This window comes from Borostomias antarcticus, assembly GCF_949987555.1.
Source record: "Borostomias antarcticus genome assembly, chromosome: 1".
Classification (NCBI taxonomy): Eukaryota; Metazoa; Chordata; class Actinopteri; order Stomiiformes; family Stomiidae; genus Borostomias; species Borostomias antarcticus.
This window is the reverse complement of record NC_140234.1, coordinates 31567401-31592769: the sequence shown is the minus strand read 5'-3', so window position 1 is coordinate 31592769 and position 25369 is coordinate 31567401. Positions and strand designations below refer to the sequence as shown.

The 25369-nt window shown below is 45.1% G+C and overlaps 3 protein-coding genes across 7 annotated transcripts in view; all 3 read right to left on the bottom strand.

Moving 5' to 3' along the window:
* agfg1a (ArfGAP with FG repeats 1a) overlaps window positions 1-13770 on the bottom strand; it is a 33182-nt gene extending 19412 nt beyond the window's left edge. For all 3 annotated transcript variants that reach the window (XM_084449220.1, XM_084449221.1, XM_084449222.1), the window contains exon 1: window positions 13501-13770. In XM_084449220.1, the coding sequence (XP_084305346.1) occupies window positions 13501-13667 (167 nt within the window). In that variant the 5' untranslated portion in view covers window positions 13668-13770. The remainder of the gene's footprint in view (window positions 1-13500) is intronic.
* A 1274-nt stretch (window positions 13771-15044) lies between these two features.
* mrpl44 (mitochondrial ribosomal protein L44) lies at window positions 15045-17526 on the bottom strand (the record flags this gene model as incomplete). Of its 2 annotated transcripts, none has more annotated exons than XM_084461706.1 (4): window positions 15045-15812; window positions 16002-16180; window positions 16442-16910; window positions 17351-17526. In XM_084461706.1, the coding sequence occupies 4 exons, from the start codon at window positions 17524-17526 to the stop codon at window positions 15638-15640; spliced, it is 999 nt and encodes a 332-aa protein (XP_084317832.1). In that variant the 3' UTR covers window positions 15045-15637. The 2 variants fall into 2 exon arrangements, with proteins under 2 accessions (XP_084317832.1, XP_084317833.1); XM_084461707.1 differs by having other exon boundaries at window positions 16523-16910.
* A 929-nt stretch (window positions 17527-18455) lies between these two features.
* On the bottom strand, window positions 18456-25014 carry mffa (mitochondrial fission factor a). 2 transcript variants are annotated; one of them, XM_084448101.1, is made up of 8 exons: window positions 24878-25014; window positions 23734-23942; window positions 23459-23634; window positions 23217-23308; window positions 21438-21602; window positions 19596-19652; window positions 19281-19365; window positions 18456-19185 (listed from the first exon to the last, which is right to left on the bottom strand). In XM_084448101.1, the coding sequence occupies exons 2-8, from the start codon at window positions 23936-23938 to the stop codon at window positions 19054-19056; spliced, it is 912 nt and encodes a 303-aa protein (XP_084304227.1). In that variant the 5' UTR covers window positions 23939-23942; window positions 24878-25014; the 3' UTR covers window positions 18456-19053. The 2 variants fall into 2 exon arrangements, with proteins under 2 accessions (XP_084304227.1, XP_084304228.1); XM_084448102.1 differs by lacking the exon at window positions 19596-19652.
* Window positions 25015-25369: the final 355 nt, after the last annotated feature.

Genomic DNA, 25369 nt, shown 5'->3' with positions numbered 1-25369 from the left:
AAAGAAAGAAAGAAAGAAAGAAAGAAAGAAAGAAAGAAAGAAAGAAAGAAAGAAAGAAAGAAAGAAAGAAAGAAAGAAAAAATTAGCAGCTCAAAAGCTAGAGTGCGTTGCCATACGTTTCAATGAGGAGCGCAGTTGCCGAACAAATCGTCATACAGCGAAAACTATAAGTCACACTGCTTAGATACTTACATTGTACGAATCAGCACAGTTGTGTGAATGTTTTGATGTATAATATGTGTGTGAGCTGTAATATGTGTGTGAGCTTTCAAAACTGTAGGAGTGCCAGCAGTTTACAAAATGTGTGAATATTTTCAAAGCAACTGCTGCCACCACTCTAAAACCATAAAGTTTCTGAACATTCCAAAAGCAGTTTCAAGCAGTTTCAATGGGACAAAAAATAGTTTTAAAAGTTACATTTCTAAAAAAAATATCAAAAATATCAAAAATCGGAATGGATCCGTTCAAGAGCTGAACGTCATGAACATTTGAAAGTTTGAATGAGGTTTCTAGCACAAAGTATGAAGAACTAGTTAAGGTTCAAAAAAGCGGGGAGAATAATAATAACTAGAAAGTACATTTCCTGGAGAAAATGTGAGGTGGGCTAGCTGCTGCAGCTGTATGTAACAGCTACTGCTAGAACTACTATGGACCAGGCAATCTCCATGCACCCACCTGCGAAGACCGTGCGTCTCTAGCCCACTCAGGGGCTGAGTTGTGGGGTCTGTTGCGTGGACAGTGGCATGGTGGTGAGACTCTGCCCCCTCAGGTCAGAGCTGGTCGAGGACAGTGTACCCCTCTCCGGGCCACCTACCCGCCCGCACCGGTGAAGACCATGTTTCTCTAGCCCACTCAGGGGCTGAATTGTGGGGCCGTGGCGTGGATAGTGGCGTGGGGGTGAGACTCCGCCCCCTCAGGTCAGAGCCAGTCAGGGACAGTGTAGCCCTCTCCGGGCCACCTACCTGACTCAACCGGTGAAGACCGTGTGTCTCTAGCCCACTCAGGGGCTGAGTTGTGGGGCCCGTGGCGTGGATAGTGGCGTGCTGGTTAGGCCCCGCCCCCTTGGGTCACAGCTAGTCGGGGACAGTACAGTGACCTCTGGGCAATTTCAATGCATCCACCAATGAAGACTGTCTCTCTAGCCCACTCAAGATTTGAGTTGTGGGGCCCGTGGCGTGGATAGTGGCGTGGTGATGAGACTCCACCCCTTCAGGTCAGAGCCAGTCGGGGACAGTGTACCCCTCTCCAGGCCAACTTCCTGACTCCACCATGAAGACCTCCGGGCAGTCTCCTTGCACCCACTGGTGAAGACTGTGTCTCTCTAGCTCAATCAGGGGCTGAGTTGTGGGATCTGTGGCGTGGTGGCGAGACCACCACGCCACCACGAAGAGAAAGAAAGAAAGAAAGAAAGAAAGAAAGAAGGATGCAAGGAAGGAAGGATGGAAGAAAGAAAGAAAGAAAGAAAGAAAGGATGGATGGATGGATGGAAGAAAGAGAAAGAAAGAAAGAAAGAAAGAAAGATGGATGGATGGAAGAAAGAAAGAAAGAAAGATGAAAGAAAGAAAGATGAAAGAAAGAAAGATGAAAGAAAGAAAGAAAGAAAGAAAGAAAGAAAGAAAGAAAGAAAGAAAGAAAGAAAGAAAGAAAGAAAGAAAGAAAGAAAGAAAGAAAGAAAGAAAGAAAGAAAGAAAGAAAGAAAGAAGGATGGAAGGAAGGAAGGAAGGAAGGAAGGAAGGAAGGAAGGAAGGAAGGAAGGAAGGAAGGAAGGAAGGAAGGAAAGAAAGGAAGGAAAGATGGAAGGATGGATGGATGGAAGGAAGGAAAGGAAAGGAAGGAAGGATGGATGGATGGATGGATGGAAGGAAGGAAGGAAGGAAGGAAGGAAGGAAGGAAGGAAGGAAGGAAGGAAGGAAAGGAAGGAAGGAAGGAAGAAGGAAGGAAGGAAGGAAAGATGGATGGAAGGAAGGAAGGAAGGAAGGATGGTAGGATGGATGGATGGATGGAAGGAAGGAAAGGAAGAAAGGAAGGAAAGAAGGAAAGAAGGAAGGATGGATGGAAGGATGGAAGGAAGGAAGGAAGGGAAGAAAGGAAGGATGGATGGAAGGAAGGAAGGAAGGAAGGAAAGAAGGAAGGAAGGAAGGAAGGAAGGAAGGAAGGAAGGAAGGAAGGAAGGAAGGAAGGAAGGAAGGAAGGAAGGAAGGAAGGAAGGAAAGATGGAAGGACGGAAGGAAGGAAGGAAGGAAGGAATATGAATGCTACCACAATAGTCATAAAAGGGTGCCTGTACAGAGAGCCTGCACGTGTCCCCAAATTCAAATCCCAACTGAGCATCCTCTCATTCACTTCAATGGAAAGGCATGTCCGATTCAGATAGCTCTTTCTCAAGCAAGCTAGCCCACCAAAGAAAGAAAGAAAGAAAGAAAGAAAGAAAGAAAGAAAGAAAGAAAGAAAGAAAGAAAGAAAGAAAGAAAGAAAGAAAGAAAGAAAGAAAGAAAGAAAGAAAGAAAGAAAGAAAGAAAGAAATATCACAAGTTGGGCTAGCTTCTGCAAGCTAGCCCACCTAATTAAATTAACTGTTGAGAATTCTAACACTACAACAAAAATGGCAGACACTATATAGGGAATAGGGAATGGTTTCGAACACAGCATTGGTGTGTCAGGGGCTTAATGTTATGGCATATGGCAAGCCCCGATAAGCGTTCTCATTTACAACAAGTCCATTACACGGGCACTAGGGCTGATTGCTTAACGGTCGATTGTTTGTTCAAAATGCTCTCATCCGACCAAGATTCTATTGGTCGAGCAAATGCAAAGCTTAGCCTATACTTTGTTAGACAAAAATACATAACACTAATAAAATAGACTGGCGAAACGGGAGCGTTTTGAATTACCTAGACACGGGAGCGTTTTGAATTACCTAGACAAAACATTTTACAGCCCTGAGTGTGATCGTATGATCATTTTTGGAAATTCTTGTCATTTTTGTTGCTGTTCATTTAAGATCAAGACCTTAAAGGTCTGAGGCTACATTTTTCAATTTGGAGAGAACTGAATGTGCAGCTCTTTGCCATCGCCACGTTTGGCTAATATATCGTTTTTATTTATGATTATTACCTAGACCTACAGTACTATAGCCACCCAATAAAGATGATTATGATCTAATTAAATTATCTAATGGCAGTCCATGGAATTTAATGTATTTAAATGATTTGGATGGATGTAGGCGGCATGAAAAGAATGAGATCATGTAAGAGTAATGTGGTGCAAACTCAAGTTCGGTGGATTTGGGCCTTCTGGGAGGGTTTTTCTGCATAGAGATCTTTTGGCGCCCCCCAAAGAGATTTTAGCCGGAGCCAAAGGAAAATCCCCAGTGGAAAAATGCTAAAAAACTGAGAATAAAAAATAGCAATTCAACTCTCCAAATGTGTTTGATAGCTTGTTTCATCCCTCTTTCTGTCATTGTCCATGGGTTGGACCACTAGTACCGGGGCGGCAGTATAGCTCAGGAGGTAGAGCGGGTCGTTCAGTGGTCGTAGGGTCGGTGGTTCGAATCCCGGCTTCTCCTGACTACCTGTCGAAGTGTCCTTGGGCAAGACACTGAACCCCAAAATTGCTCCCAATGAGCAGGCAAGCGCCTTGCATGGCAGCTGCCGCCATTGGTGTGTGAATGGCGCTCCGGGATGGGGAGTGCGTTACAAATGCAGTACCTATACCTATACCTAGTAATCAAATAATTACTAGACAGGTTATCAGTACGTTTCATATCCATTTTGTCATGTCGGGAGATTTCCCGCGATTGTGAAAAGTGAGCTCAGTCAACTCAACGACAGCGAAGAATATTGGCCTATACATGCTGGTAGGCTACTCGGCATAAATCTGAGGTTTCCTCCCCAAAAATGTGTGCGCATCACCCCCCATAGACCCATTCTGAGCCAGGAAAAACCCTGACGGGACCTCAGGCCTACATGAAAAAGACAAAGTTATATCCTAATAAAATACTATCTAGAATAATTATGCATAATAACGAATCAGTTACTAATAAATACTAAAGAATAATCAGCTTAATTTAGAAATGTAGTCAAGGCCTGAGAAAAAAAGAAAAAAAAAAGGCCAAAATTAAGCGCATTCACGTTTTTGCTGATGTCCTCACCTCATCTAGCCCTCCGCTGATACAATTTAACAAGATTAAATTATTGTAGTAATAATAATAATAATAATAATAATAATAATAATATACATTTTATTCATTAACAGCATAATTCTTTAGACGGTTTTGCTGACCACACCGTCCAGATTTTATAGCACCGAAATAACAGAAAACCGCCCAACCCTACCGGGTACCGAGCTGTTGCCATGCAGCTGACATATGAAAAGGGCTAGATATCACTATCATGGTTGTCATTGTCTTTGGTTTACTACTATTCCCATAGTCTCCCCCGCAAAACACCTGACACTGAGGCCACCTGAGCATGGTCACCTGAGCCTTCACACGTTCCAATGAGTTTCCTCGAAAAAACGCATGCACGCAATCTCCTAGGTGACATAAGAATGGCCGTACCAGAGCCAAACTGATCAGCTGTGTAAGACTAGACGAGGGTGTTAAATTATTCACGCCTCTTGCCATTAGCCCTCCTCCCTTTCCCCTCGCCCCACCCAACAGCAGCTCTCCATCTACACAAACACCCAATCAAGTCCATTACATGTGCTGTTGCTCCACTGAGAGTGAGCGCAGCCTGGCGCTGGTAACCCTGCTGCAGCTGTCAGACCTGGGCTGGCCTATGTCATTGTTAAGGGATATATTCAGTAATAATTCAGCATGACTTAAGACAAGATTTCCAAACCTTTCCCTTTATTCTATATTGTCAACCGGGAAGGCAGCTGGTGCATTTGTGTGTGTGTTTGTGTGTGAATGTTCAATGCCTGGGGCAGGTTTGTTTGTGTGTGTGTGTGTGTGTGTGTGTGTGAGAGAGAATGTCCAGTGCCTGGGGCAGGTTTGTGTGTGTGTGTGTGTGTGTGTATGTCCCGTGCCTGGGGCAGGTGAATGATCAGTTCCCAGTCCCATGAGGAGGAAGGAAAACTAGGTCAGATACAGGGAGAGAGTTCCAAAGCCCTCCAGGTCTGAATATCGCTACTTAACAGTGCATATAACTGTAATGTTATATGAGCTAACTGTACCGTTATATGAACTAACTGTACTGTTGAACTAACTGTACCATCATATGAACTAACTGTACCGTGAACTAACTGTACCGTTATATGAACTAACTGTACCGTCATATAAACTGTACCGTTATATGAACTGTACTTAGTGGTATACTTTGTGGTACTCTGCAGTACTTTGCAGTATACTTTGGATAATTTGCATTATATTATACTTTGTGGAATACTTTGATGTACTTTGTGGTGTGCTTTGGAGTACTTTGCCGTACAACGTTTACTGCAAACTCCCGCAAAATATCAAAGTACCCCAAAGTATACTGCAGAGTACTGCAAAGTATTGCTGTGTACCCCAAAGTATACCACAAAATACTGCACAAAGTATACCAAATATTATATATATATATATATATATATATATATATATAAAATTACCACACATTACTGCAAAGTAGGGATGGGAATTTCGACTAATTTTAAAACCGAGTAACCTAACCTGATCCTACTCGAGTAACCGATTACTCAAAAAAAAGATTACTCAAAAAAAGATACCGTCCAGACAGAGCGCATTTAACCCCGGCCCCCTCGGAGGGGAAAACGTTTTTTTCCGCCGTTATTACCGTGGCGGTGCTTTCATGTCTCGTCCATGCCCTTGCAAATAAACATATTTAAAAGCTGATGTGTGGTTGGATGCATTACTTATCAGATTGAATAACCCACAGGTTTTCATGAAGCTATCGGAATCGAAAAACGCAGCCTTTTAATTTGGATGCACTGCCCAGCTCATAGCCTATTAAGCCTATCGTTAGGCTACTCTGAAAACTCTAAGCCTACAATATGCAACCAGACCTCTAATTTACTAATATAAATTAAGTATTAAACCAAGCCTTTACTGCCGATGCCGGATAACAAGTGAATTAATTTTTAGCGTTATCTAAAAAGCACCGCGGCACTCACTGCCTATTTCCAATTTATTGGACAATAATGGATGTTTCGGCGTCAAGCCTTCATTAGAGAAATGTCCATGCAAAACTAAATAGATTTATTGAACAACAGGCCTATTCATTCAATATTTCTTTATAGGCTGGAAAACGAGTAGGCTATACGCACATGGGCCTGTGCCGGAGCGCTCTTAAAAAGACTCCATATACAGTACAGCGCTTTTCTCCAGGCAGCCGCCAACGCTCTATCCTCTTTGGTAACAATTGAAGAAGGGCACAGGCGCTCAGAAATGCGCGCTTTCACGGCCAAACATGCCATATTGTATAGCCTTTAGATTAACCGAGTAGTATTTATTTTCCGACTAGCAGATTGCCTACTCGGGTACTCGAGAAATCGGTTAACCGTGCACATCCCTACTGCAAAGTATGGGTAAGTACCTCAATGTTTACCACAAAGTACTACAAAGTACCCCAAAGTATAAAGCAAAGTACCCCAAGTATACTGCAAAGTACTGCAGAGTACCAAAGTATCCCAAAGTATACCACTAAGTACCGCAAAGTACTCCAGAACACACCACAAAGTACCTCAAAGTATTCCACAAAGTACCACAAAGTACCCAAACATTTACTGCAAACTATTGCAAAATATCAAAGTACCTCAAAGTATACTGCAGAGTACTGCAAAGTATTGCTGTGTACCCCAAAGTATACCACAAAGTACTGCAAAGTACACCACAGAGTACCCCAAAGTATACCACACAGTACCTCAGAGCACCCCAAAGTATACTGCAAAGTATAATAATACACCAAAGTATACACAAGTACCACAAAGTATGCCAAAGTATACCACAAGGTACCCTAACAGTATTATTCATTCGCTTTTTTAGATTACATTATCAGTCAATTATAAGGCTACATTACCAGTTTTGAAAAAAAAAGACCCACCTGATAATGTAATAACTTGACTAATAATGTAGCCTAATAAGGTATTACATTATCAGAAAAATTGTATTACATCATCAGTCAGGAAATTGTATTACATTATTGGTTAAGTTATTACATTATCAGGTTTTATTACATTTTCGATTGAGTTAAGTCAAACCTTTATTACATTATCAGGCATTATTACATTATCAGTTAATTATTACATTATCGGGTGCTACAGGGGTTCCACAAGGGTCTGTCCTGGGTCCTCTCCTGTTTTCCCTCTACACTACATCTCTGGGCTCTGTCATTCGCTCGCATGGCTTCTCCTATCTCTGCTATGCCGATGACACCCAACTGGTCCTGTAATTTCCCCCTTCTGATACACAAGTGGAGACACGCATAGCTGGGTGCTTGGCTGACATCTCGGAGTGGATGACGACACATCACCTCAAGCTCAATCTGGACAAGACTGAGCTGCTGTTCCTCCCGGGGAAGGGCTGCCCGCACCGGGACCTGGCCATCACCATTGAAGACACAGTGGTGACCCCGACTCGGACTGCGAGGAATCTGGGTGTGACCCTGGATGACCGACTGTCGTTTTCCGCACATGTCACATCCGTCACACGCTCCTGCAGATTCATGCTCTACAACATCAGGAGGATTCGCCCTTTCCTCACTGATGAAACGGTGCAGGTACTCATCCAGGCCCTGGTCAACTCCCGCCTGGACTACTGCAACTCCCTCCTCGCTGGGGCCCCAGCGTCAGCCATTAAACATCTGGAACTTGTCCAGAAAGCCGCTGCTCGCCTGGTGTTCAACCACCCCAAGTTCTTTGCCTTCAGCACTAGATTATGCTCTTAGTCACTTGTTTTAGAAAGAAGATGCACTTGTGAGTTCTGACAAGTAGTACATTGGCTTTTCCTACGTTAAATGCAATTATTGTTAGTCGCTTTGGATAAAAGAGTCTGCTAAATGACTGTAATGTAATGTAATAGGCACGCTGCAACAGGTTTGAAAGTCCGAGGCTCGATCCAAAAAAATCTTTAACACTATGCAAAACCACGGTGTAGTTTGATCCGAAAATGCTTAACAGTACGGAAAACCGAGCCATGGACAGCTAGCATTAGCAAGTCTAATTATTGCTAGTTTTCGTGACCACGTAACTTTGCACCTAAGCACTGTATCCATGTTAATAAACATAGCTTTTAAAGCGGAACCATTTAGCTGGCTAGACAGTAGTCAACTAGTAATCAGTCATCACTGCCCCTAACAGCTTGGCTGCATTTATTATTTTTACGATTGGTGCACTTTCAGATATTCCGTTTAATAGCCAGGCAGGGGTGTCCCCCAGGGTCCCCAGACAGCTGACGAGTCATGCCCCATCTAATATCTGATCATTGGTTGCCTGAAAGAGCCACAGTGACGTTGGCAGCGCCTTTCTGGAAAGTTGAGATGGCAGTGTTTTCAAAAAGCCGGAGCGCTCGAAAAAAAGACGCTGTATACAGCGCTTTTCTCCAGGCAGCCGCCAACGTTCTATCCTCTTTGGTAACAATTGAAAATGGGCAGAAATGTGTGCTTTCACGGCCAAACATGCAATATTGTATAGCCTTTAGATTAACCGAGTAGTGTTTATTTTCTGACTAGCAGATCGCATACTCAAGTACTCGGTTAATCGTGCACATGCCTAATGATGACACTGGTCAAGCTAAAAAGGCCCCTCGCTGAAATGGACTGTGCCTACACTGAGACACTTACAGATTTTTGTGTAGAAAGCAATGACAAACGAGCGCTGTTTTAATAGCCAACAAGTCCATGCACCTGTACGGTCAAAAGTCCTATAATGGATGTTGAAATACAGACATATCTAGTAGGGCTGGGTTTAAAAAAACGATTCATCGATTCTGAATCAAATGATTCTGAATCGAATCATGAATCCCAAAATCGATCTTTTATATAATGAATGAATGAATGAATAAATGAAGGAATGAATAGTTCATTAATTCATTCAATGATTCATTCATTCATTCATTTTTGGAAATCAGTATCGATACCCAGCCCTAGTATTGATGTGTTGCATAACTTGGCAGTCATTTTAAGGTAACAGCTTAAAAAAAAAAAAAAAGGTTTTAGTAACACTAACCGAATCGATATTGAATCGAATCGTGATAATTGATTCTGAACCTTGTGAATCGGAATCGATTCTTGAAATTCGACTCGATACCCAGCCCTAATATCTAGTGCTACTAATGTCACATCATGTGTATCAATGATTGACCAAAGTAAGCTCTCTACAAACCATGGTAGAGTGAATAAGAGTACAATAATGTCTCCATCTAGTGGGCAAACAAGTCCATGCACCTGTTTGGTCTGAAGTCCTAATAAATGTTGAAATACAGATATATCTAAACACCTCAAGCTCTACTCTCTGCGGATGTAGAAAGTACATGGTTTCCCAAGTAAACTTATCGGAGACTAAGAATAGTTTTTGATGTAAAAATCGAAATGCACTTGTCAATTGAAAAATTAATTGGAAAGGCACCCCTTTTGTGGTGGATTCTGGTACTACAAGGGGGGGGACTGACTGACTGACGTGACACCGGCCAACCTCAAGCCCCCCCTTCGGCTGTTGCCGGGTGGGGGACAATAAGTAGGACACTAACTAGTCTAACTAGCCACTTCCTCCTATAGCTTACAGCAAACAACTAGTCTAACTAGCCACTTCCTCCTATAGCCTACAGCAAACAACTAGTCTAACTAGCCACTTCCTCCTATAGCCTACAGCAAACAACTAGTCTAACTAGCCACTTCCTCCTATAGCCTACAGCAAACAACTAGTCTAACTAGCCACTTCCTCCTATAGCCTACAGCAAACAACTAGTCTAACTAGCCACTTCCTCTTATAGCTTACATCAAACAACTTTGCATCCTGGTAAAGCCTCTAAGAATGTGTTTACACAGTAGATTCCAACTCCTGCCATTAGCCTATAGCCCACAAGCTACAGTTGCCCCCACTCTTACCTCCAGAACATTTGGCTAACAAGAGACAGAATGGAGGAAGTCTCACATCCGCCAGCCTGCTCTCCAGAGACAAGCAGGCCTAAATGATGTTTACAGGATCGCTTAATAAATACCCTCTAAAGACACACACAAAACACATCCACCAACACAGCCAAGACAAGCATTTCCTCTGACCACGCAACTGGGAAGCGCGATCATGGCACACCCAGTGCCTCTCGGTCACCTCCTCTAGCTTGGTGGAACAAAGCTCAGCCCTACCGCTTCCTGTTCCACACGTGACCGGCTGCCGGTGGAGCGCCGTGGGGCCACGCCGCTTCCTGCCGTTACAATCGCAACAGGCTTCCTGTCTGCGTGAGGTACACAGCAACGCGACTTACTTGTCCCTCTGCCAGGCTTCCACAACGCAAGATTTCCACATAATTCGTTGTGTCCTGATCAGTGGAACAAAGAAAGATGACTCAAGTTCAGACGAGGACAGTCGGCGTGGCCATGGTTACGCTACCCGACCCGACCCAAATGTCTTGGCTATTACCAAACAACCACAAAACATGACAATCGACGCAGACAACTAATGTTAAGATAGGTTATAATACTCCAAGAGGAAACGTTATCCTCTGTTGAATTACTGCACCAGACACGATACTGAATGAGACTCGTCTAAGGAACCTGTTTCTGAGCTTATAAAAGAACTCAATTATCTCACATCAAAGTTTAGAACCACAGGACCACTGGGAAATTCACAGTGGAATCCCAGCAGAACCTGACCTACAGCAGGGAGTGGGAGGCCAGTCCAATCTCTGCTCGTCTTCCCAACATGAGTATTCTTCCACAGAGGCACTGTTCAACACACGCCAACACACACATAGGCCTACTCCATACCCAACAAACAAAAGTACCACTTAAATAAAATGATAAGTCCTAACAGATCGACTGTATGCACAATTTTAAAAGGCACAGCATACAAGCAGGAGCAGCACTGTAAAGCAATGGAAGTACTCTGACAGGGAACAGCGAATGAGGGGACTTGGGGGCACCTCCAAAAGACCGGAGGCAGCATGACCTAAATCAGAGAGGACAACTGTTCCACTGCCTCCTCAGTTCCATGACCTTCCTGCAATGACTCACCATCAGGCTATCGACTAATTAAGAACGAAGGCTGACCCTCCATAAGCACTTAGGAAGGAAAATAAATCATGTGTGCTTAATGTGATAGTAATGCCAGGCTCACACTACAGGATATTTAAAATCCTAATCGATTTGCAATCGGGTTGCATCACGCACATAAGGAGAATCTTAAAAGATGCTCTTCTCTGATATCTCAAACATGCACACACTACAAGATTTGAAAATAACGCCTCATCCCACACTGTAGGATTTTATAGTGCCCGAGGAGCAACTCAGCATCGAACCACTGCCGTCTCTTGTAAAATAGTGACATAATAAGGAGGAGGTTTCAGATTGGATCTGTAAACCCCTCACATTACAAGATCATCTGGGCCGAACATCGGTACCGACCAACGTTCCAGACCAGATTTTTGTCGGGGGTGAATCAGGGATAAATCGGCCCAAAAATCCTGTAGTGTGAACCCGGCATAAGTTTAATATTTAGCGAAGAGCAGTTCTTGTGGATGGATCTACAGCAATAAAGTGAAGCGGAGTGGAGAGGGCAGTCTAGGAGAGGGCACACTGCAACTTAGCATAGTAGATCATCTTAGTGTACACAGGAATGTGTGTACAATGAGAAAGGGCTGGGAGTCCCACAATCATGCACAAGCTGGATGTGAATGGAGGTGGAAACATATCAGATATATAGTCCAAACCCAAATACTAAATCAAGGAACACATAGGTAAGGGTCACTACTAGTAATAGCCTAAATGTAGTCTGTGTTCTTTCAGACAGGGTAGTTGATACAATAGCCAATAACCTATCGAGGCCCTGAAAAGTCTTTTAGAAGACACATTTGGAGTCACAAGTTATGAGAAGGTCAACATATACCTGCATTTCATTTGCATGGACCAGAGAGGTCGGCAATATTCTCACCTACACTCTAAGTCAATAACATTCTCCTGTACCAGCAGTAGGCCTACACTCTCTAGGTCAACAACATTCTCCTGTACCAGCAGTAAGGTCTACACTGTCTAGGTCAAGAACATTCTCCTGTACCAGCAGTAAGGTCTACACTGTCTAGGTCAACAACATTCTCCTGTACCAGCAGTAAGGTCTACACTGTCTAGGTCAACAACATTCTCCTGGACCAGTAGTAGGCCTACACTGTCTAGGTCAACAACATTCTCCTGGACCAGTAGTAGGCCTACACTGTCTAGGTCAACAACATTCTCCTGGACCAGCAGTAAGGTCTACACTGTCTAGGTCAACAACATTCTCCTGTACCAGCAGTAAGGTCTACACTGTCTAGGTCAACAACATTCTCCTGGACCAGTAGTAGGCCTACACTGTCTAGGTCAACAACATTCTCCTGGACCAGTAGTAGGCCTGCACTGTCTAGGTCAACAACATTCTCCTGGACCAGTAGTAAGCCTACACTGTATAGGTCAACAACATTCTCCTGGACCAGTAGTAAGCCTACACTGTATAGGTCAACAACATTCTCCTGGACCAGTAGTAAGCCTACACTGTATAGGTCAACAACATTCTCCTGGACCAGTAGTAAGCCTACACTGTATAGGTCGGCTGTGGCTCAGGAGGTAAAGCGGGTCGCCCAATCCAGGCTCCCCCATGTGGACGTGTCCTTTTTCAGGGGATTCTTCTATTGTCCAAACAGTTCTTATCTGTTCTTTAGAGAGTGCAGTGCTGTTAACAGTAGTTAGTAACGTTAGCCTAACTGGTCTCAATATGACATGACACGGTGTAGATCATTTTAGTTATCGTGGACACTGGTTGGATAGATGTACTACGGGCACGTATTACCTAGTACACGCGCATGCATGGTTAGGCTTGCTAGTAAGCACTGCCTAGCTAGTTAGCTGACCATTCGTACAAATGTGTGACTGGCAGACAGATAGATGCTAACGTTAGCAAACAGTAACGTTACCAGCTAGACAGTCAGCAAGCTCACTACTCATTACTAACGTTAATGCTAGTTAGTGCTAACGCTAACGTTATCTGACAGTTGGTGCTAGACTTGCTAGCTATTTAGCAGGATAGGTAGCAAGTATGCTTGTTCCAGATGTTCCACCACCGGTGCAGCAACAGTAACTCTAGACAATCAAAATACCTCATGTCGCGCTAGCACGAAAGGTTAGCTAGTACTAAGGTTATCTAGTACTAAGGTTATCTAGCTAGCTAACGTGAGCGTGTCCGCCAACTTGAATGAAAGGTGGGCAGGCACGTCGTGATGACTAGCTAACGGCTTGCTAGCGCGGCCTGGGCGAAATAACATAGATAGCCGGACTAGCTAACGCTAAATGTCACTGAATCGTGTACACCGCAACTCACAGGATGCCGGAGCAGGAGGTGCAGACGAAAGAGCCCACTGTCATGTTCGCGTAGGTCGGGCCGCGCTGGTCGCAGTCGAAGCACTTTCTGTTGGGGGGCAAACTCGTCATTTCTCTCAGCATCTTCAGGTGTTTCTCCTCCTGCTTTCGTTTTGCACTCGCCGCCATGGCTGGATGGGATAAACAGACTTGATTTAAAAAAAATATTTAAAAAAAAAAACAACCAGGAAAGATGGGGAATTAGGAGCCTCAACGAAAAATGGATGGTATGATAAAGCCAACGGGTACCGAGTGGCTAGTCTGGGTGGCTAGCTGCCGTTAGCTAGCTCTGCTGACTGACTGAACGGTCGGCCCGACTCGAGTCTCCGCCTGGAACGAGGAGCCGAGGCGTTCCGTCGAGAAGAGGGTCACGCACCGCCTCGCTATCAGTATCCAAGGGCGAACTAGCGACACCCAGCGGTTCAACTCGTTAATTACAATAAAGTAGACTGCCTTCGGTTTGATAGAGATATTCCTAGGATGAGTCTCGGATGAGTAGGCTATCATGCGATGATCACCACGCAGTGTCAAGACAAACCTTCGTTCCAGCAGCTCGCCAGAATGAATAAGTGCTTCTTCACACATGACGTGTCAAATGCAGAGAACAAATTCCACTGGCGACCGCTGATGCTTGTGTGTGTAGTCGCCACTCACTCACGTGTGTGTTTGTGTCACTTACCGCGCGACTAGTAAAAGACCCTCAAGGTGCTGTAAAAAATGAATTATGAGGAGGAACACCACCAGTGCCTTCTCTAATGCAAAAACCTGGATCAAAATCCCGGACGCACCAAGCTGGTCTCTGTCAAAAGCGACAGGGGACGGCAGGTTGGTGGCCGTCTGTGTGTGTCCGGTGACTGAGCCTGAGCAGCTGGTAGACTCCGCTTTTCAACTGTCAGCAAAAGACATACTGAAACTCTAGCCTCTGAGGATAGTTTGAACTAGTCACATTTGTAGGAGTATTCACCAGCTAACAGTAGGGTCTGAGCAGGCTTTCCCCCTCAGGTCAGAGTTGAGGCATGTGTGGAGACAGGGGCGGGGATCGTGGGGGGGTCAGGGGGGACATGTCACCCCCAATATTTGAGATCATTAAAATATTTAGATTGGGGTAGTGGCATTCAAATGACCATACAGCCACGTAGGAAGATGTCCCCCCCAAAAAATATTCCACAAAATTTCAATGTAAAAGTCCCCCCCAAAGTTGGATACAGATCCCCGCCACTGGGTGGAGATATATAGGAAATATAAGGCCAGGCCAGCCAAATGTTTCAGGTTCATGAAACCCTACCTTTACATGTACTGTAACCGACACCTCTTAGTCTTAATCTCCTAAAATTAATTCAAATGTTCACATTTAAGCATTCTGTTAATGTACTGCAAAATCCTACCACCCTGTGAGGGTATAACCCTCATGTGACAGTAGATATTTACGTATACCTGAGGGTAGGAAAATAAATAGAATCTTGGGAATATATTGACATTTATTATGAGCATGAACTATGAGCTAACACCTGAAAGCCAAGTCAAACCAACTGGACAGGGGGTGTAAACAGTGGGGGTCTGACAGACGGGTGTCCTGGGTTTGGTGTGAACACCTCGTCGGCCATGTTGGAGCTGGGTTTGGTGTGAACACCTTGTCGGCCATGTTGGAGCTGAACGGGGGAGACAGGACTCCATTTTTGGCTGATAGACAACACACAAGTCTGATTTATCTGGTTCAGCTCCAACATACATTTCTGATCTCTCCTGTTCCAACTCCAACATCAGCTGAGGAGGTATTCACACCAAATCCACATGGCCTCACCCCCCACTGTTGTTGGCCCAACGTCAGGTTGGTGTGAACTGGGCTTCTCTTAAGTCCTCCTGGATTCAGAGCGGGCAGCTCTCCCTGCACTGAGTTACGTCAGCTGTGCCGACAGGAAGCTTTGTTCTCGCCAAATGAAAACCCCTTGATTTACAACGCTGAGGAGAGTGTGGTACATTTTCAAGGGCGTCCTTCAGTCTGTGATTGAGTCTGCAAGGGAGTGACTGTCTTCAGAGGCCTTTGCCATGTCATCAAACTATTACATGTCAGTCTTTGTTTTGGGGGGGGGGTGGGTCCTTCAGCCACTGCTGACCGCCTGGGCAGTGGGAGCCTGAGGTAGGTTTGATGTAGAGAAGTCAAAGGGTCTCCGGTTCTCAGTGAAGCCGTAGAGTTTCCGCAGGGCCACGCGGGCCGACTCCTCCTCCGCAGAAAAGACAGTCTCTCCTGGAGCCTCAGCCAAGAGCTTCTTATCACTGAGAACACAAACACACAACATCGCACGTAAACAAAACATTCTCATTCCACAAACACTCCAGAAGGCAGGCACTATTGGGAATTCCTGGCTACAGGGGTTGAAATTAACTGAATTTAGCCAATGGCTGGTAAAAATCTGGCTGGCTGGTAAACCAGCTTTAAGTTTTAACCCCTGCCTGGCAGCATACCTGTACAGTCCTACGAAGTAAAGTGGGAGAGCTGTGCTGGCTCCAGCTGCCCTGGTGATCCGTGGCTCTGGGAGCGGCAGGCTCCTCCTGGACAGCTCCTCCACAAGCAGGCCCATAGGGTTCACCACGGACCACAGGTCAAACAGGTCCTTCCCCATCAGCTGTGTGATCAGGAAATCCTGGAAATGGGAAGCATACAAAATTTGATACAAAATAACATTAAGGAACCTAAACACATTTCTAAGGGTCTTATGTAACCCATACGTTTCGGTGGTATTTGAAACCGAGTGTTCCGCAGGACAGACGCCGTTCTAACCAGCTATGCTGATGAAAAGCCAGCTCTGGACGGTAGATGCTATTTCTACTGGGGGAGTGAGTATACCCAACAACTCGCTACGCTCAGGAGTCGGGACCAACGAGGGCTCTTGTTTCAGACTCACCCTGAGAAAGAGCTGGGCTCTCTCTGGCCCGCTGCTCTGGTGGAGCGCTCCCACCACAGCCATGAACGTGCTGAGCAATACCTCGTCCGGCACGGGGAAGTCAGCGCTCATGGTCAGCTCCTCCACGGCCAGGTTCTTTGCCACGTGGCACACGACTGCATGGCTGGTCAGATGCCCCACCAAAGCGGCCACGCCCTCTGCAGGCAGGCTGGGGAAGTAAGCCTCGCACCAGTCGGCCAGGAAGCTCTTTGTGAAGCTGGAACCGTGCGCGCTGAGCTGACTGTTGTCCCTGAGGGCAAGCGCGGCTGATTGGATGTCCATGCCTGCGGAGCGCCTTCTTTCTTGCTCAGACTGCAGGTAACTGGGGTTGACGAAGGCCGTCTTCAGGAGTTCGAGGGAGAAGCTCTCGTGAAGGCGACTGCTGAAAGCCTGGACCTCTGCATGGTAGTCCCAGTTAGGCTGCTGAGAGCTGAAATATAGTAGAACATAGTTCAGTTAGTCACCTATCACTGTTAACAGACCAAAGCAGTTTTAGTCGCTGTGAAACAAGCCAGACGACATAAGATCTATAACTAGTAATCCACCGTTTTGGATAAGGACATGTAAGGACATAAGGACATGACACTGTTCAGTTAGTGCTAGCTAACTTTAGCTAAGGTTAGCACGCCAAGTGATCTTTAGAAGCTAGGTAGTTAACAGCTCTAGCAAACTAACGTTATGCTGTCGCTGTTAAGAGTCAAGACATTCTTCAATTTGTTACCACACCTATCGTACCTCCGCACGAATTATGTGCGGAGCTACAAATAGTTTTAATTGTATTTATGTTTACTTAGATAGCTAACTAATACAAATGTCAAATGGCCTTGAGCTCATTTAGCTATTCGTTAGTTGACATTGGCTCAACGGTACCGTGGCTTTGGCGGTGGTGGACCTTCGATTTTCAATTTCCTCTCCATCAAAAGTGTGTACGTCTTCGCCCATCGCTTCTTTTCTCTGATCTGTGTGAAAATGACATTTCTACAAACGTTTTGGCAATGAATTCCCAGTGTTAGCACACCACGATTTACAAGGTATCCAGACGCCATGACACCTCCGACTTAAAGTGACAATGTGCCGGAGAAATGTTTCCCAACTGCAATTGAAGCACAGTCACTTTGAGTTCCGGGGCAACTGGATACAGTAAGCCAGCTGCTTCATGCAATGCCTTCCTTGTGATGTCTTTCATAAGTTAGAATAGTGGAACCGAAATATAGTTACTATATCCTGAAGTCCCCACCCTGAGAACTTGTGAAATGAGGAAAAATCATCCTGAGAAAGGAATTCCAAACACTGCACCTTGTAGGGGCCTGGGGGACACTTGAGGCCTATTTGACCCTGTGAACTCTGGTTGTGTACTTGGATGAACTGTTCTAATGAAACCACTCAAGTATATTGGTACTTGGTGCTACAAGCTCAGGCTGTACCATCAGGCTTTGTCTCAGGGGCCTGTCCATTCAGGGGACAAGTAGGCACCTAGCTATCCTGGACATCCAGGGGACAAGCAGGCACCTAGCTATCCTGGACATCCAGGGGACAAGCAGGCACCTAGCTATCCTGGACATCCAGGGGACAAGCAGGCACCTAGCTATCCTGGACATCCAGGGGACAAGCAGGCACCTAGCTATCCTGGACGTTCAGGCACCTACTCTATCTTGACCTACACATCTAGCTCCTTGGATCCAGGGACCCATGTCTAGACCAGCATGTATGTCCCTCACATGTCCCCCATCTAGTGGGAGGTGTCAGGACTGTATATGTGAGAATAACCACACCATGTACTCCTATTTATTTATATATATATCACTCGTTTCTGGACGCAGTGCTGACTCTTGATTGAATCACCCTCCTCTGCATTGGAAATAAATCAATTTCTTTGGATTTACTTATTTTCTAAACTTGGGTTGTGTGCCTTTATTTCAGGTTTAGCCCCAACAGCGTGGATGAATAGGGACACAAAAAGAGCAGTTATCTACTGTACGCATTTATTCCAATAAAATGTATGATTAGATTAACCATAGGCCTATAGGTCAGTACATTGTGGGTGAAATTGGAAACCAGTGGTCCTGTACACTTGATCCTTCCAAAATAAAGACAAATGAAGACAAAAGAGAACTGTAAAAGAAACTAACTGTGAGAGTTTGATAATGACTTCATCATACATCTATTAAAACACAAATCTATTCACATATCAATCTGATTCACAATAAATAGTATTCAGCATACAGTCCATTTCTATAGCCCTGTGTTTTCCTGTAGTCCTTCCATCTGTTGGAGATGCTGACCACAATTCATGAACAAACAGCATGAACCAATATTTACAGACAAGTCTAGGATGTTCATAAAAACAAAACATTAAGTGAAACAAAAATGCAACCAGAGAACATGTATAAAAAATAAAACTAAAAGTACATGTACACATTAATGAAAATAACCATCCCTTTGCACAATGGGTAATATTGTGCACACACAGACAGCGCTGGGACATAGTGCAGAGTAAATTCAGCTAATGTTTGACACAGAAGTGGGTAAGGAGGCTGTTGTCCTCTCAGCAGCCATGGGTGGACCGCGGGGCCCTAGCGGCGCAGCCACACCCAGCTGTTGATGAGCCAGAAGGCCACTGTGATGGAGTACATGACCATCTCCCGCTTGGCTCGCTCCTTATTCTCCTCCTCCAGCAGCTGCAGCCTCCGGTTCAGCTTGATGATCTACAGGGAGAGACAGTCATTACATCACGCATTCAGTGTAAACAGTCGGCGAGGCAGCAGTACAAGCCCAATAAAGGTTCAATTCTGGATATAACCTGGCGTCGAAGTGTCGCAGCATCAACAACCGCCATGTCGTCAGGGGCGACGTCCAACGTTGTGTCAAGCGTGGACAGTGCAAACCTTCAGTAAGGCAAAATATTCCCCGCAGTTAGCCATCTGTGTCCGTTAATTAGATATGAAAAGTAAGTAAACAGATAAATAAAATAACAATAAAGCATTTGACAGGGTGTGATAGCCGTCATGTGCTACCAATGATCATGTGATGAAAGGAAAGTAGAGGAGGAGGGAAGGAGGGAACGGAGGAGGAGAGCCAGGTGGAGTTACGGAGGAGGAGAGCCAGGTGGAGTTACCTGGAGTCATGCGGGGGGTGAGAGGCTGATCCTGACCCCCCTCGCAGGGAGGGCTTGCTGAAGAGGGTGGGGACGGAAACCAGAGAGACAGAGCAGTGTAGGTAGCGTATCACGTCAACATCTCTCTACCACCAAGAAGAGAGCCAATTCTCAATTTAGACCAGTCTAAACCATGCCTGATGTAGAGTCTATTACTAGTAGTATATTGTCTCAGTGTCTATATGCTGTAGCTGAAACACAGGCCCGGGTCTGAGACCTCGGCACACATCTCAGCCAAGCACTGAGGGAGGCCACAGGTAGACACTAGTAAATATATCACACACGGAAAAGAGTTGAGACACTTGGGAAGGAAAAGCTTCATTTCAAAGGATAAAAGAAGAACATGCCGGAAGAGCTAATGAAGGTTAAAGGACCATACCAGTCTAAATATGATTTGATCTCCTAAAACTACTCACCCAAAGTATATCACATTACTGCAATACATTCTCCGAAGTAAAGCTCACGTTAAAAGATATTTGCATTTTCGCGTTTTACTTACATTTCAAAAGTAAAACGTGATGGCTACAAAACCTATTTTTAAATTCTTCCCTCGTTGCGCTGACAAACTCGGCCCAGTTAGTTTCAGAATTTTCACTAGTTATTATTTTCGTTTTACAGCTCTTTGCGCAGCCTACGCCAATGGTCTGTCTTTATTTCATTTCAAAGCTTTATTTATACTCGTGAAGCACTGAGGTTTCCCTCATTCACAGTGATGACAAGTTTACACAGAGACATAAATCAACAAAACAAATGCAATGTACAATAATAATAATAATAATAATTAAAAACAGTTACAGATTGAAGTACATAGGTCTAAAGCCATGGATTTAAACTGTGACTGAAGGAAGGACCTCAAGCTTTAGAGTCTGTTGTAAGGTATTCCAAGTATAAGGAGCATCATGTAAAAAAGCAGCCCTTCCAAGTTCAGAATGCACTCAAGGAACCCTGAGAACAAGCCGATCATTAGATCGGATCTGGTAGGTGCCAAGGCTCCAGTCCAACAGAGCTGAGATGTAAGGTGGAAGTTTACCAATAATGGTTTTGAAAATAAACAAATACCAGTGATAGTTACGCCTTGGAGAAAGAGATGGCCATCCCACCTTATGATAAAGAACACAGTGGTGAGTGTCATATCTATCACCCGTAATAAATCTTAGGGCGGAGTGGTAGACAGAGTCCAAGGGTTTCAATGTCTTCTTCCTGTTTACATGGTAGCCGTTGCTAGGAACGCTGTGTAGAGAATCTAGCGCAGGTGGAGTAGAGAATACAGCGCAGGAGTTCAACGGATTCAAACGAAAATAATATGAAAATAAAAACTACTGAAAATTATTAGAAACTAACTTGGGCGAGTTTGTCAGTGCAACAAGGGGGGGAAGAGGAAAAAAGAAAAAAGAAAAAAAAAATAATAATAATAATGTTTTAAAGCCATCACGTTCAACTTTTGAAATGTAAGTAAAACGCGAAAATGCAAATATCTTTTAACGTGAGCTTTGTTTCGGAAAATGGATTGGGGTAATGTAATATACATTTGGTGACTAGTTTAAGGAGATCAAATATATTTCGACCTGTTTGTTCCTTTAAAAAAATGACCCACTGCCTAATATAAGAAATTATAAAATGCAAAAAATATATTTACATTTGCACCATGCACCAAATTGATGTCAATCTGACAAACAACTGAGAACTTTTCAGAGGAAATGATGATTGCAGAAAAGACAGGCTAGTTCATCTCTGCTCAGGGAGCGGTGTGAGTGCCCAGCCAAGACGCCACCAGGAGCACATGTCAGGTCACGGGCAGGTCACCTGTGCTGGTTCTCGTCCAGGACCTGCAGGACCTGCTGGTAGGCCCGGCGCGTGGTGGACTGGATGAAAGACAGAACACCACTAGTGCCATAGAGGTTCTGTCCGTCCGGAGCCACAGCGAGGGGGGGGCAGGCGCGGACGGGGGGCAGGGCCGACGGGGTCACACTGCCCGTCCACATGAGCAAAGACAGAGAAGAGAGAGAGCAGAGAAAGAGAGGGAGGGAGAATGAAGAAGGAAAGAGTCCATCCTGGCTTTACTCACTACACAGAGACAGTCGCCCAGAGTGACAGAGGTCCAAGCGTGACAGATCAATAAAAGTTGGACCAGTACACCCAAATACTACATCACCAACAAATAACTGCACAAGCTCTTCATTAGGAAGAGGGAGACTATGAACAAAAGTGATTCTATCTTTGATGAAATCTCCTGACGCTAATAAAATCCTGAAGATCATCTCTGACGATGACTGATCTCTGAATAGGAGCTGAATAGGAGCACCATGTTTGTCCACTACGGCGTTTCGCCAGGCTGAAAACTCATTATACAGCAGCTAGTTCCAGCCACACACCGTGATTGGCCAGGAGGCATTCGGAGCCGTGCCAGTAACCACAATATACCAACGGGTAAATCACCGGTAAAAGAATCACTCCGCTTTGATAAATTGTATCCCGACGTGATGGGGATTGTGAGCGATTAACATACTAAAACTGGAAAGGTTGAAAGGGGACAGGCACTTTGGGACGGTCTCCCTGCAAAGCTGAGCCATAACTTGCTACTGCCACAGCCAGGTTATTCCCCTGATGGACTAGACCACTAATTCTGTCCTTTAGGCCCATTTCCCAGTTTCTCTTCTACAACACGTTTTGGAGTTCGAGTCAGAACAGACAATTTTGTTTTCATAAACAGATGCTGAAAATAGACTTCCCTTGCCAGAGGCAAAAAAAATCAAACTAATTATTACTTATCTTAAGTACTATTAATTGTTTATAGTGTGATGTAAACATGTGTGCTTGTGTGTTTGTGTTTATTTGTTTAAATAGCCTATAGATTAGATATTTGATATCTGTAAAAGCCCCTGATTTTATGGTAGGCTATTGCTGTGAGTCAATCCCAGTAGGCTCTATGCTGATATTTGCTGACACTAGAGACACTGGCAATAGCTCTAATGCGTGGACACAGACATCTGTTTTTACAGGGGAAAATTGAATTTGAAAACCATTTCACTGTGCAACCATCACAACACACATTGTACAGGCTATTTGATTCTAATAAAAAGTTTCAATCCCTTAATAACTGTCGTTTTTGTTAACTGTACCGACAGTGCAGTGCTGTTGTATAGAGGCAGTAACACTGGAGGCGGGGCTTCACCGTGGTTACTGGTGCGGCTGAGCAGGGTGACGGCTCTCCACTTCACGTTGGGCAGCACAGCCACGCCAGTAACCACGGTAATGAAGGTGCCCCTACTTCCCTGGGGTAAAAAGCACAAGTATGCTATAGTTTTAGTACACTGATATGGTCTGCAGCTGGCAGAAGCACTAATCTCTCACAGGCAGAATTGTACCAGGTGCAAAAACCACCATGAGAAAAAAACAAATGGGGAACACCAATCAAATCTTACTGAAAGTTGTTACAAGGCGAACAAACAGGGAGAGAGAGATCCTGACAGACAGGCAGCTACCAGCAGGACAGAGGAAGGAGGCAGGCGTTTAGGAGCAGCCGGGTGGTGATGAAACAGTGTGCAGCTATTCCGAGGTGTGTGGAGCGCTCAGGATACTCACATGGAATCATTTCTGGCCAACTGGCCATTGTGACGGACACCGGTGTTCTCACTGGCCGAGCGTTCCCTCCGCAACCGCCCTTGGGACAGCACCTTAAAAACAACATGACAATAAGAATACTGACCCATATATATATATATATATATATATATATATATATATATATATATATATATATAAATACCCAATACAATACTCTCATCGTTATCAGCGCTTGGTTCACACCAGCTCTGCTCCCTGACCTCCTCGCTGGTGGGCGGGGCCGGGGCGGCGCTCCGCTCCTCCTCCAGGAAGTCCAGCGGCCTCTCGCTGAGCGTGAGGACCCGGGGAGGGGTCTTTAGCGACAGGCTCTCCAGCGGCGTGGACTGAATCAGGTCAAGGTCTCTGGGTCTGGGGAACTGAGACTCCTCGCTGTCTCCTGAGGACAGCAACGGGGAAAGGGGGGGTCGGAGAGAGTCAGTCCAGAGATACGGCGGCAAGCAAGCCTGTTGTGTGGAGAACCAGCAGTGCTACGTACCCGCCACCACGATCCTCTCCGGGACCTGCATCATGGCGCTGTGAAGGGCGCCGCATGAGCCGGCCTCCGGGTCGTAGAGCGCAACTTTGAGCATCTCGGGGATGCGCATGCGCTGGCTGATCCCTTCGGTGTATTCCAGCTCGTAGTGGATCCGGTTCATCTCAGCCATCTCGGCCGTAGGGGAAGGGAATGCCGCTCCGTTCATTTCACTTGAAAAAAACACACACGAGCACCATTCAAAACCGCACAAGGTGATCCGTGAAAAAGCTCGGACACACAGTTCTACTGGTGTTAAGGAAAGAACAATCGCTCTGGCCTATAACTGGTTGCCAGATGGTCTAGGAAATCACCCAATGAAAAACAAAACAGGATAGATGCGGCCTAAATGAAGACACCTCTAATTTTAGACAAGGGAACATTGTATTCTGCTGCTTCAGTGAATGCAATTGGAGTGCATGCTCATTATGCTCCCATGGCCTGCTGTGACTATCTACTACCTTGGTAACTTAGCGTTGACTAGCTACTACTGTCGTCCTTTTCTAGCCTGGAAGCCAGACTTCCCATCTTTGAGAGGAAGTCTGGCTTCCAAGTTAGTGATTTAACACCACCAATACATGGCAACGTGAACAACACTTTAATGTCATTCACTGTTGGCATTCTAGCCTTTTGGCGACAGTTAGCTAGCACACACACATGTTCAAAAACGTTATTACTTGACAACTCACCTACGTTTCTAGCTAGCACTACTACCACTAGTTAACTGTGTTCATACCCCGAGGCCTAGTTAGCTTGGATCCTTGAGCTATAAAGCGAGCTGAGTGCAGTTAGACTGACGTTAGCTAACGTTAGCTAGGCTGCTAACGTTACCGGCTGTAATGAGGCGAAGCTCACGTCGCGTGTACCGAAACTGCCCCCCTGCCTGCCATAGCAGGGCTGAAGACTTGGCGGAGATCAATAACGTTACTAGTTGGTTGGTTAGTTAGTTCAGGCGTGAATTTCTGACATAACGGCTAATTCTGAATGACGGCTAATAGCTATGTTAGGTAGCGTAGCCCAGCTACCTCCTACGTCGTACTAGCCAGCTAGTTAGGGAGCTAACAAGCTAGCACTGGCGTACATCGACATTTGGTCGAATAAATCTTACCCTTTGGTATGTAGCTACCTCTTCAGAAGATGAAACAGAACGGATCTGCTCAACAGTAAAGAAAATGTCTAAACTTGCATTACAGAGAATGTAGCAGCATCTCCTGATGTTGATGCCAGCCAGCGGGTGGAGGAACAACCCAAACAGGAAACTGTCATAGCTCGCGAAGGTAGAGCATCTTCTTCTTCTTCTCCTTCTTCTTGTGCTATTCCGGCAGCGTAGACGCATCAACGGCGTATTGCTGCCCTCCACAGGCGGAACCCAAAGGGTTGTATCCCTAGATGAGCATCACTTTATATCTGATTATGCAGCTCCGTGTCATACAGGAATTGCAACACCGTTTTGGCTATCAGTTGGTAGTTCTCACTCTGGCCGAAAATTGACTTTAAAGAAAATGAGGAAATACCATGGACAGTGGCTAGTTTCAGTGCAAACTAGAATGGAGAAGTAAGACGCCTCCTTCCCTCCACTAGTCTGGGGGTCCACCTTGGG

Coding starts and splice junctions, on each gene's coding strand:
- mffa (XM_084448101.1), bottom strand. CDS start 23,938: ATGAACGGAGCGGCATTCCCTTCCCCTACGGCCGAGATGGCTGAGATG. Junction 23,635..23,733: donor GGAGAGGATCGTGGTGGCGG/GTACGTAGCACT, acceptor TGCTGTCCTCAG/GAGACAGCGAGGAGTCTCAG. Junction 23,309..23,458: donor CCCCGCCCACCAGCGAGGAG/GTCAGGGAGCAG, acceptor GTTGTTTTTAAG/GTGCTGTCCCAAGGGCGGTT.